This window comes from Stegodyphus dumicola, chromosome 1, assembly GCF_044657685.1.
Source record: "Stegodyphus dumicola isolate Sdum_Otavi_A_Nest chromosome 1, ASM4465768v1".
Lineage (NCBI taxonomy): Eukaryota > Metazoa > Arthropoda > Arachnida > Araneae > Eresidae > Stegodyphus > Stegodyphus dumicola.
In genome coordinates, this window is record NC_140768.1 from 76733059 (window position 1) to 76746646 (window position 13588).

The 13588-nt window shown below is 33.2% G+C and overlaps 1 protein-coding gene across 1 annotated transcript in view; it reads left to right on the forward strand.

Annotated features, from left to right (window-relative positions):
• Positions 1 to 13588, forward strand: part of Pp4-19C (protein phosphatase 19C) — a 42344-nt gene that overhangs the window by 12657 nt on the left and 16099 nt on the right. The window contains exons 2-3 of the mRNA XM_035369605.2: positions 7929 to 8080; positions 10823 to 10975. Coding sequence (XP_035225496.1) covers positions 7931 to 8080; positions 10823 to 10975 — 303 coding nt within the window. The 5' untranslated portion in view covers positions 7929 to 7930. The remainder of the gene's footprint in view (positions 1 to 7928; positions 8081 to 10822; positions 10976 to 13588) is intronic.

Sequence of the window (13588 nt, forward strand, 5' to 3'; positions counted from 1 at the left end):
AAGTCCCAACGAGTCCGCATTAAAGACTTTTGACTGTATTTGTTACTTTAGTTTAAGTTAATAAAGGGTTATTTTGCACCCTTCTTCTGTACTGGTATTTAATTCACGCCTGTGCAAGAATTTGCCAGGTTCATTGTAGGATCTAAGTTAGTGTATGTGGACAAGTAGAGGTAGATCTTATAACTCTACGAAAAACAGAGGCTGCTGGGGAGAAATTTTCGCGGACAGGAGAGGACGGCGAAAGGGCTAAATCAAATTTCCAAAAAATTCTGTTTTCCATATTTAAGCTTTATGCATGTATAGATTAGTTTTTGAGGAAATCTGGGCTACTAGAAGTGGATATTAGAACTCTCAACAATTTTTAATGGATAGTTAAAAGTCCTTTATTTGAAACCCATAGCAGTTTTTAATGAAACTTTAAGACTTTTCTATCAGTGGAAATAACATATTAGATTTGGGCTAGAATTAATAAACTGAAAGTGATACTTGAAGCTGTGAACAGTTTTTTGTGAAAATATATGTAATGATATAATTAAAACTTCTCAAATTTCATAATTGAAACTCGTATATACGCATATAATCACAGTTGTGAACTATATATTAGATTTGAATATTTAGAACAGCGTGTTATATATGATAAACTAAAAGTGGTACTTAGAACTTGTAAAGATTTTTTTGGAAAAATATAGAATCATTATAATAAGAGTTTAATCTAAAATAAAATAATTCAGTACATATTATGGCTGTTTCTATTATATAAACATTATATTTATTTATATCAAGCAAGAAAAAGAATGATTTTGATGACATTTTCATTTGCAGAACTTCAGAACTTGTAATGTGAGTATGTTATCAAAAAATGCACTTGTTATTCAGTTTTAGCACTTGTTTATTGACCAAAATAATGTTCTTTTCTTGCAATGTTGATGATGTGACGAGGCACAAGAGCAAATTTGGAAATATCTACTGCTTTACTTGATCCTGAATGACAGTAGTTCCTGTTCAGCTGTAATTCAAAAACTAATGAGCATTGCTTGCTGATACCTAAATGTTTCAGGTATATTTGTGCAGATCAAAGGGAATTTAGATATGTTGATACTATGCAAATAACATAAAAGGGGGGGGATAAAAGGTATTAGTTTGGAAATATATAATAAACAAACTAAACTCAGTGGCTTAACAGCCCTAGTGGGCCATGGCCTGCAGGGCTCCAATATCTGCTTTCCCTGACCATGAGCCCCGGTGTGCATGAGCATATACCCTGAACGAGTGGTTAGTTTTTATTATAAACACTTAATTTTTTTAATTAAAAAATTAACTTGTATGTTGTTTGACTGCTGTATAAAATACAATTATACCTAATAAAATAAAATCCAAAATTTCGTATTACAGACATTTCTATTTACAGGAAAAACGAATTAGATTTTATTTACTGGAAGCGATACTTTACTTAAAGCTTGTTGCTATATAAATTATGAATTGGTGGGAGGTCATGTGCTGGCCATATCAGATATTTTTGAAAAGGCATTGCTTAGCAGCACCAAAACCTGAAAAATCCAGGTTTATATGCTAATAACCTTCTGGTTTTTTATATATCAAGGTTGATAGCTATGCAAATTGCACTGTTTGGCGACAATTTTTGTTTGTCAAAAAAAGTGTATGAGAAAATACAAAGTGTGCTTTTTTGAGTGTTTGAATTTTTATGGTACTTTTCTGTTTCACCTGCGCAAATCTCGCCAAGCAGACTTTATTGGCGACAACAAACACTATACACATAAAAAATGTTAACAAATGTTAATTCTAAGAATTTTTTATTTTGAAGGCATAAACATTTTGATATCATTTAAAATTTTGAAAAGAGCCAGTAAATAAAGACAAATAATTTGTAAAAATACATTAATTTAAGAATTTACTATGCTTTCATGGTTCAACATCCTGATTCGTCGGTTCCTATCACATGACCACCAAGTGATCTCATCTCACGTAAACTACACTACAAAAATCTAATTCTCTCAGTAATTATCTACATTAATTTCAACTTAAATCCTAATTTGGAATACAAGCTTAAATGCAAGAATTATTTCAATTCGTACGAATAGCTTGCACAGAAATTATGTAAAACTTCAGGGCTTTACTTCGTTAGTGTATTCTCATTAGAACTGACGAATTTGACTGACTTTTCTATATTTTCGTCTTTGGGTGAGCGGTGTGATTGCATCCTAATTGACTTAATTACCGCGAATGGCCTTAGGGAATAAAATTGAACTATCTGGTAAAAATTGTATGTTATTGTATGCCAGTATGGAAAGAAACAATCAATCTGATAAGAAATGGTGCTTGAAGGGACAGACTTGTTTTGAAAATGATGCATAACAGGTTGCCAGTGAGGATATTCCATTTGGCATCGGTTGTACCGTTATTGACGACTTTATCTCCTGCTCCTGCAAAACGTTTAGGTTATTTAATTACGGCAAAGCCTCAAGGGCTATCTGCCTAAGGGGAGGGATGCCTTTGTGGAGGACTTTCTAAGGGAGACTGGCTCGTATACATGTTACACATAGGGAAAACCACGAAAACACCCATGCAGCCAGCCCATTCGCGGGATTCGAACCTCCGACCAAACTACCAAAATATGGGGACTTTGCTGCTCGGCCACTGGTGGGCCTGGCAAAAAACGGAAAGATACCATTTTTACTTAATAGTTGAATAAAACTTTGTCATTCATATTCATTTGCTGTTTTATTTAACACACACACACACACACACACAAATTATATAAAGGCAATTTTGGTCCGCGAACGAGCTGGCTACTTGGCCGTTTTCGCAGTTTTACCCATGTGTAACGTGTATACGAGTCAGTTTCCCTTATAAAGCCCTCCACGAAGGCATCCCTCTCCTTAGGCAGATAGCCCTCGAGTGCTTTGCCATAATCTTACAAACCAAACCATTTTTGCGAAATACACATTGCATTAACAAATTTCAGAATTAAGTTTAAAACAATTAGAGTTTAAAAATAAAAGTGCTATTTGCCTTTCAGGCATGTATACATTACTTCTAATGCTTTTATATCTCTTACCACGTTCCAAGTAAAGATTCACTAAATACAGCCTCACTAAAATCTAGTTGTCGACATTTGTTCTTTTCTGTTTTTTAACCAGTGATTTTGCAGTTTTGGTGAAGATTTGTTTGGTGATAAAGATTGCTGACTGGATGGTGGTTTTGATTTTGACTTCTTTTAATGTTTTTTCTGTATTTGACTTCACTACTTAGTTTTCAGGTGTATCTCTCCATCTAAAAAAGTATATTTCTTAATGCTAGATTAATTGATACTTCTTTATTATTGCAGCCCCTGAGCTTACACAGCTATGATTTCACCAAGCTTGTGAAGTGCAAATGTAAAAATACACAGCACAATGTATTTTTTTTCCCTAATGGCAGGCATTAGGAGTTATAGGTGTTGGGTACTACTAAGGTGGGAAGTGGTAATCACTATGAAAGGACCTAATAGGTTGCCCACTGTTGCCTCCCCTGAAGGAACAGACAATTTATATCTCTGCCTTCTCCGGGATTAGAACTTGAGCTGTTTGGTATGACAATCAGAATCATTATCCACTTTTCTCTCTGGGCAGCCTGGCATAATATGTGATAATAACAATAATACTTGCATGCTGTTCTCCAAGACTATTTTTTAATAATCTTTAAAGTGACTGTAACCAGCTTGTTCAAGTTTCTGCGTTTTATATACCTTCCAGCAGTCTAAATAAATCATTGATTCATATTGCACATGTTGAATAATTTTCTCCAATATTTGGCATCTGTATTCAAGATTAGAACAACAAAGCACATCCATCTTGCAGCATAATCCTGGAAAAATCCACTATTGTGGGAGTACTGTTATGTTGGATGAAAGAACATTTCATCGATTTCAAGTATTTTATTCAGACTACATATTTGCATCAGGTGTAAGGTGCATATTTCTCACATGTTAATTGTTCCAATTAATTGCAGCATTTTCACTCATATTAAGCTGTTTCTCTCACAATTTGATGAACATCAACTCCTATACCCAAGAATGCATAAATCTCATAGCAGCGATGAACGATATTCTGGAACCACTAAAAACCAATATGACTTCCTTTATTCTTTTACAATTTTTAACATTGCACCACCCAATTGTTTCATTATTAATATTTAGTTTCATGTTGTGGCCATTTTTGCTTACTCGTTTGTCAGGTGAAAGACTACTTTCTTGGAAAAATGATATGGCATCCCCCCTTATTATTTAGTAAATTTAAGATTGTTTGCCACATACTCTCAAAAAAGCAAGGAAGGTTTTTAACAGGGTTTGTAGCGGTCCTTATAAGTGCGTATAAGTCCGTATATTTGAAAATAAAATATAAAGTCTCTTATAGGTGCTTACTTTTTCTTTAAAGCCCTTATTTTTTTGTTTTAGTGCTTATTTTTTGCTTATAGTGCCTTTTTTTTTTTTTTTTTTTTAATGAACGTGCTATTTTTCCCCGTACCAAAGCTGAAACTAAATAGACAACTTTTCTTCCTAATATGGAATGTCAGATGGTGAATCATACTCCCGCGAATAGCTTTTCTCCCTTTCTCTGCATTAATATAACACCACCTTTGGTATGCACGAAGAGTACAGACAGGTGCCCGTCGCTCTATTGGTCAAAGAATTGCGAAAGCAGTTGAAAATTCCGGTACATTCTGCATTCTTTTCCTCCCACCCAAATACTACACAGGTTTGAATTTCTATCAAGATCTTAATAATTTGCATTCTCGTTCCGCTTGGTCAGTTCATATTCGTGTTTATTATGATCGTTATGCTTATATTATGAGCATATGTATGAATGTTTATAATAACATAGTTGCAGTAACTGCTGAAGTATAGTAAACTTCCAAAAATGGTTGTGTTTTAACACATATTAGCTTAAGGAATAATATTCAGAATGGCTTAAATAAAGGGAAAGTAATCGAATAGTCAAAATAATTTAATTTTTTTTTTTTTTTTTTCTAATACATTATACAGTACGAAGATTGGTAAGTTTTCTCCTTTCTCCGCAAAATCTAATATTTAAACTGTCGCTGTAAAACAAGCAACGGACTTTTTTTTTTGTCACTTTCCAATCTGGATTTGAATAGGACTAAAAGGTCTACCAACACAAGCGAAGAATGATTCTATTCCGGAAATTTAACGCCATCTGTTGAAAATTAGAATGAAAAGCACCCCAGTTATTTAGTTCTTTATTCTCCCAATACCGGCAGCTGTTGATACCGATTGCCTAATATCACATAGGGAAGAATTACGGTGCACGTGTTGCGCAATAATGTTTGCGATATTTCCCAGAGATAATTTTGATGTTCTGTCCGAGATTTGTTTATGAACACTTAAAAGAGTTTTACTCTGCTTGCTAAGCAGAATATTTTTCAGTTCCATTGGTTTATTTTTATATGATGCACATATCAAAATGTCAAAAGCATTTATTTAGCGGAAAAATCTAAAGAGGTTACTGTCTACCCCCCTCCGCTTCTCTTTTTCAAGTTACGCTTGACTGTCCGAATATTCGCCGATTTCCAAGTATGTGGGTTAGTTAAGCTTTTAACTGTTAAAGAATGACTGCATGAAGCAAATTTCTGTCTTCTGATTTCAGAAATGTTCCTCTTTTTTACTTAAATTACTTTGCTTGTAATATCTGTTAAGGGAAAACTGATATACAGTCAAAAGTCGTTAATCCGGACTCGTCGGGACTTCAGCGATTCCGGATTATAGATCATCAGTTTAAATCTGGTAAGATGGCATGCAGAAATTATAAAATTAAAAATAGGAAAACTTAATTTATGAAATAAAGAACAATTATGATGTAAAGGGTATATGAAAAAAGCTTAATATTTATTTGTTTACTTTATTAAACATTTCTTTCAATGTAAGTTGTTTAAGTTGCTTCGTTTTATGTGATAATACTTTCTCTTTAATTCTATAAACAGACATAATTTCTTGTTCAGTTACAAAGTTTCGCTGTTCAAGTCGTATAATTGCTGTGTCGAGAATACTGACTAATTTGTCAATCGAAATTTTTTCGTTTTCAATAACCTCTGTCACTTTCTTTGCTATCCGAAGCGAATTATAATGACAAGGAATTAGATTTAAATCATATCAAAGACTGAGTACATCGAGATGAAATGCTACATTTAGTAAGGAATTATAAGCCCAAATAAAATAAAAACATCTGCGTTGAAAATAAGGATAGTGCTGACAGATCAACTTCCAATTCATTGCATGGCGCGCGTTCCCCCCTTCCCGCCGCCGCCGCAGAGCAGCGTGAAATTGATAAACAGATTTCAGAATGATTAGAAAAACAAAAAATATGCCTTTATCCATTTTTTCAGCAATTCCACTTTTTGTTTAATAGACTTCGAAACATACTTTCGCTTTGTAGATCTTTTACATATTAGTAAATATATATCGGAAATTCTATTTGACATAATCGAAAGTTCAAGCTCACTTTTATAAAATTGCTCTATCAGTCTGCAAAAAATAAGCCGGATCCAATTCGAAGATTAAGGAACAATGCAATCTGCAACATTGACTGAATTAGATAATTCTAGCTTAGCTTATACCGTCCGTTATACATTAAACGCGCATACATAAACGTATTATGCGCACACGCATATTCGCAGCCGTAAAGGTCTTACGTGCATGCGTAAGCATCAACGCGACGCATGTGCAGAAAGTTTGTAGCTTTGAGGTCCGGATTATAGATCATTCCGGAATATGGGTGTCCGAATTAACGACTTTTGACTGTACAATGAAAATTTAGAAAATGTTCAGAATTTAGATTTAAATTATTTAAATATGAATATGAGTGGAAAAATAAATAGTATTTATTATTAGGTTCCAAGCGAATACAATAAATATGCCTTATTATTTATTTTCTCTATTTTGAAGTAAAATTTCATCATTAAATCTTGTAATATAGTTTAGTTCGCGCATAGTTTTTTCCCTCTCATTGTAAACTAGTTCTGTAAATTGAACTGTTATTTAAAAAAAAAAAAAAAAAAAAAAAAAAAAAAGTGATTATTTTCTATGGTTGAGGTAATGCTGATTCTCTCTTAATAAATACTGCATTTCTCATATTTTAAATTACAAGTCTAATTTTTAAGGTTATGTATGCAGTTGTGTATAATGTAATTAGACAGGTGCTTATTTTTTTTCTTAAAATGTGCTTGAAAAGTGCTTATAGGTGCTTATGTTTTTAACTAAAATGTGGCTGTGAACCCTGTTTTAAAAAACCTGTGTGAATTCGAAAACTATAGCAAAAATGATGGCAAGATATCTCAGTTTACTAGTGATTCAATTTCGGGTGCTGCTATGACAAGGAAGTATTGATTAATTTTAAAAGAATTATTTCTTAATGCTTTTTTTTTTTTTTTTCTCTTCTTTTTTTTTCCCTTTTTGAATAGCAAGACGTTAAGGTAGCTAAAATTGCCAAAAATGCCAGTTTTAATTTTTTAGTCACTTACATGAATGATTTGTAGCACTGTTGGATTGATCATGTATTTTTGTCAACATGTTATACAGCCAAATTAACTTGAATCTGTTGCAAAATTAAAATTTTATTTCATTTTTTATTTTGTAGAAAAGCCTGTTCAGATACAGCATTGAATTTTAAATATTTTAATTATTTTTATTTGTATAATGCATAAATAACATTTTGAATTTTAGCAATGCAGAATTTTTGTAATTATATAACATTTTTTTAATGAAAATTTAGATAAATTTCTGCCACTTTGATTAAACATTTTCCATATTGAACTAATCTATGTATTTTAAAATTATTTACTTTGTATATAATTAAGCATTCATTTACAAATGAGTTTGTGTATTGAGTAATGCATTGTATATTACTTTATTCCAGAAATGGAAGATTGTAGCGATTTAGATCGGCAGATTGAACAGTTGAGAAGATGTGAAATTATCAAAGAAAGTGAAGTAAAAGCTCTGTGTGCTAAAGCTCGAGAAATACTTGTAGAAGAAAGCAATGTGCAAAGGGTCGATTCTCCTGTTACTGTAAGTGTTTGCTAATCAACTGAATTTGTTATTTTTGCTTATATTGTGATGGATTTGTGGGTATCTTTCTAAATAGTTACTCATAAATAAGCAGGAAAAGTTATTTAATAATTTATTGTGATTAATAATAATGTACAGCAAAATAAGTAGTAGTAAATAACTCAAAAAGAAGCCAATCCTCTTTAAAGCATGAGAAATATTGAAAATATTAGTATCACTTACAGAGTAAACTAAGTTTATTATCACCTAATTTTTTTAAGGTTGTATATTTTTTTCTTTTTGAGATCACTATATGCTTATTCTCATTAATTTTTAGTGTCCAAATGCATACTTGCAAACATTATAAAGAAGAAAATATTTTCATTGAAATTACCATCTGTTGATTTCATATTAGTAATAATGATAAATACATAAATGTTTCTTTTTCTAGTTTTTGTGATGTCTTTGAAAAATGGGAATTTTCTTTTTCATTTCTTTTCTTTTTAAAAAAATTGTTTATTTGTCTAAAATTTGTTGCTTTAAGATACAGTAAAAACACTTGCTCAAAGTCACATGTGTTTTTTTATGTATTAAAAGTGTTAATAAGGTATGTCTGTGTATAAATCTAGGTTATCTTTCAGATGGTTTGATTGTACATATATATTTGCCTTATTTGTTTTCACTATTCATAAATTACATTGTTTCTCTAAAGCATTTTGGGTACTTGCGTATTATCGCAAACCATCTTAGTAGAAGTAGCCAAATTTTCAGGAAGTGCCAAAAACTCTAGGAACCATGTTCATAACCATTATTCTGGCAACCATGCTTATAACAATAATTTCAGTCAAGCAATGCTGCCATTTTCTTATATGTTCTGTTTTACTGTATTCCAAGCTCCAATGTTTTTTATACAAAAATCATATTTTTTCCCTTAGTTTTAAAATATGAGTTTGTGGAATTCGCCAGCAATGGAAGAAACTATGGTGAAATTTCGGTAGTAATAGAAAATTTTGCAAAATTTTGCTGAAATATTTTCTAAAGGGGACAGTGAGGAAATGAGTTTCCTAGATAGCCACTCTTGCTGAAGATTACATGAAGCCAAGTCTTCGCATTTCTTTGATTTTTTTTAAGTGAAAACAGATCACCGTGTACTTCATAATAATAATAATAATAATTAAAAAATGAGAGAGAGAGAGAAAGATTTGAAGAAGAATTTAAGTGTTTTATATTTTTAATGTGTGACATAATCCTTTTTTAATAATTCAGATTTGTATTTTAAATTGCTAAAGTATGTTTTATTTTCCTATGTTAATACAGTCAAAAGTCTTTAATCCGGACTCGTCAGGACTTTGGCGATTCCGGATTATCGATTTTTCCGGATTATACATCATCAGTTTAAATCTGGTAAAATGGCATGCAGAAATTATAAAATTTAAAATATGAAACCATAATTTATGAAATAAAGAACAATTATGATCTAAAGGGTATTAAAAAAAAAGCTTAATATTTATTTGTTTACTTTATTAAACATTTCTTTCAATGTAAGTTGTTTAAGTTGCTTCGTTTTTTATGTGATAATACATTCTCTTTAATTCTATAAACAGACATAATTTCTTGTTCAGTTACAAAGTTTCACTTTTCAAGTTGTATAATTGCTGTGTCGAGAATACCGACTAATTTGTCAGTCGAAATTTTTTCGTTTTCAATAACCTCTGTCACTTTCTTTGCTATCCGAAGCGAATTATAATGACGAGGAATGTGATTTAAATCATATCAAAGACGGAGTATATCGAGATGAAATACTACATTTAGTAAGGATTTATAAGCGAAATAAAATAAAAACATCTGCCCTGAAGATAAGGATAGTGCCGACAGATCAACTTCCAATTCATTGCCCGCCCCCGCGTTAAAGATAAACAAAGTTTAGATAAACAAAGTTTAGATAAACAAATGTTAAAGTTTAGATAAACAAAGGATATGCCTTTATCCATTTTTTGCAGCAATTCTACTTTTGTTTAATGGACTTCGAAACATGCTTTCGCTTTGTAGATCCTTTACATATTAGTAAATATATATCAGATATTCTATTTGACATAATCGAAAGTTCAAGCTTACTTTTATAAAATTGCTCTAACAGTCTGCAAGAAATAATAAGCCGAATCCAATTCGAAGATTAAGGAACAACGCAATCTGCAAAATTAACTGAATTAGATAATTTTAGCTTAGCTTATACCGTCCGTTATACACTAAACGCACATTCGTAAACATATTTTGCGCAAGCGCACGCGCATATTCGCAGCCGTAAAGGTCTTACGCGCATGCGTCAAAGTGACGCATGCGCAGAAAGTTTGTAGCTTTGAGGTCCGGATTATAGATCATTCCGGATTATGGGTGTCCAAATTAACGACTTTTGACTGTATTGTTTACCAAACTTTACTTGCACATCCTAAGTAACTTTTACATTTTCATCCGTAAAAAATCGCCAGATTGTGCAAAGATGGTTGTGATAGTACACAAGTACCTTATTTTGCTTTTTTTAATGTAATGTTATAGAAATCATTCTTATGAATTGAACATAATAGAAGCAAGCAGTGAAGTAAATTAAAAAAAAAAAAAAAACCAAGGTAACAAATTCTTTGTAAATCTAGAATTTGGGTCTAGAAAAGCTTTAGTAAATAGAGCTAGTGTGTGTGTTTTATTTAAATAAAAATTCAAAGTTTTTTATTTACTTTATTTCTTCTTATTGTTATTTTGATAAATTAGGTTTGTGGTGATATTCATGGACAGTTCTATGATTTGAAAGAGCTTTTTAAAGTTGGTGGAGATGTTCCAGACACAAATTACCTTTTCATGGGCGATTTTGTTGATCGAGGCTTCTACAGTGTTGAAACATTTTTATTACTTCTGGCATTAAAAGTAAGTTTGATTTGTTCTGCTAAGTGATGATCAATTAAAGTTGTAATAGTCCTTATTTTCTCCTCTCTGTTCTAAAAATAGTAATTCCTTTTTCTGCGCTGTGTCATTTCTAGATTAATTGATCTTATAGGATGTTTCAGAAACTGAACTCAAAATTTTGAGAACTGAAACTTTCTCTTGGTGAACCTCCATCTTGGATAATTGTATACTTTCACTTCTGCCTCCATTGCCTGCGCTGAGACGCTACTTCGCTTGCTAATCCTCTGCCAGCTATTATCCGTTATTCTAAAAATATCTGTATACAATTGTAGGCTGCATAATGCACTTACAATGTGAAAGGAAAAAGAATATGTGTCCTCAGAATTAATTATTCAAGAATGAAATTATGTGCAGAATTTATGGCTGTGTCTGTCTTAGAGTCATTTTTCTAACTACACAGTACAGCCTCTCCAAGTTATAATATGGAGAACCATCGCTAGTCTATTGCAGCTTTCTCTTAGCCATCTTGTTACACATTAATACAGGGTGTTTCATAGATCATTGGACAAACTTGGAGGGGTGGTGGAGCGTACTAAAACATTAATTTTTTTATAGGAATGTAGGGTCTAAAATGACGGGTTAAGGGAAGAACGCAAAAAAAAAATGACACAAGAGAAAAATGTATTTATGTACAAAATCAACGTGAAGTGCTTCTTTGTAGCAATGCAGTATTCACAATAAATGTTCAAAATTGCGACCACCAGCAGTAATACATGCTTGATAACGTCACAGAAGGGATTGACGAACATTTTGAAAAACGACAGGCATTTCGCGCATGCTTGCAGCCGCAATGGATAGTTGTGCAACGAGGTCCTCCAGTGAGTCAACGGGAGGCTCGTAAATGATGCTTTTCAGATGGCCCCATAAAAAAAATCCAAGCTGGGTAAATCTGGCGAATGGGGTGGCCATCAAAGGTGTCCATCGCAGGCCAATCCATCAGCCTGGAAATGTCCCATCCAAGTAATTGCAGACCTGTACTTGGTTATGGGCTGTAGCACCGTCATGGTGGAACGACATGCAAACATGAACAACAGCCGTAACATCCTGTAGCAATTCCGGTAGCACCTCTTGCAGAAAAATATAACATAAGCCATTTGTACGTGCAGGTAAGAAGTATGGGCCTAGGAGGTAGTCGTTAACAATACCCGCCCACACATTAACGGAGAAGCGGGTTTGGAATGCATGTGGACGTGTGCCGTGTGGATTATGAGTTGCCCACATGTGCATGCTGTGGCTATTGAAGATGCCGTCCTGTGAGAAAGTTGCCTCGTCTGTGAATAGCACATCTGATGGGAAATCCGCCTGCTCCGCACACTGCTGCAAGAACCAATGACAGAAATGAACTCGAAGAGGGTAATCTGTCTCTTGCAAGGCTTGGATTCTCTGCAAATGGTATGGGTGCAAACCATTTTCATGCAATATTCTCCAAATGGTGGAATGACTCAGCTGCAGACGACGTGCAATAGCTTGGATTCTCTGCAAATGGTATGGGTGCAAACCATTTTCATGCAATAATCTCCAAACGGTGGAATATCTCAGCTGCAGACGACGTGCAATAGCTCTTGTACTTGTCTGATGTGATTCATGCACAATGTTCAAGAGGGATTCTTCAATGCGAGGTTGTCTTGCACTTCTTCTTCCACTCCTAGTGTCATAGGTGGCTTCAAATGACCCATTTTCACACAGAGACCAATGCAACCTCTGTATCATTGCGTGCTTCGGCGTACGCCTGTTCGGAAACCGTTCCTGGTACAACCGTAGCGCTGCTGTGCAGTTCCCATTAGCAGCACCGTACATGAGATGTCAGCTTTCCCCCTGTGGGTACTATATTGCTGCAAAGAAGCACTTTGTGTTGATTTTGTACATAAACACATTTTTCTCTTGTGCCGTTTTTTTTGCGTTCCTGCCTTAACTTGTCACTTTACACCCTACATTCCTATACAAAAAAATTCATGTTTTAGTACGCTCCACCACCCCTCCAAGTTTGTCCCATGATCTATAAAACACCCTGTGATGTGCATATATATATATGTCTATTTAATCTTAAAACCTTTGAAAAATCTTAAGATTACTGCATGAAAGAGTAAAGTGAAATTATAGATTTCTAATGCAGGAACCAATCTATATAGATTTAAATAACTATAGGACTTAAAAATAATCTATATGGACCACTTTTTGGTATTTTCATATGGTGTGAAGTGCTGTTGAGACAGGGCATGCATCATCAATCGAAACAAGTACTAATCAGAAGGAGCAATGTCTGGTGAAAACAGCAGGAGAAGGAAAACTTCTCATTTGAGTCTCTCTGAGTAGGATTTGACCTGCGCCGCAGCATCTGGATAAGCATTATACTTGACACCAAGTTGATTCTACTATATATACATGGTTGGGTTTTCTTTTTCAGAAAGTTTCTATAATATCAGTAAAATTATATATATATAAAACAAACGAACAGTGAACGGATCTGTTTTTTTGTAATTTAAAATACCATTCTTGTATATTTTTTAAATATAAATATATTTGATATTTGATATTTTTTCCTAAATTTCCATTAGCTATATTATTCTCTACTTA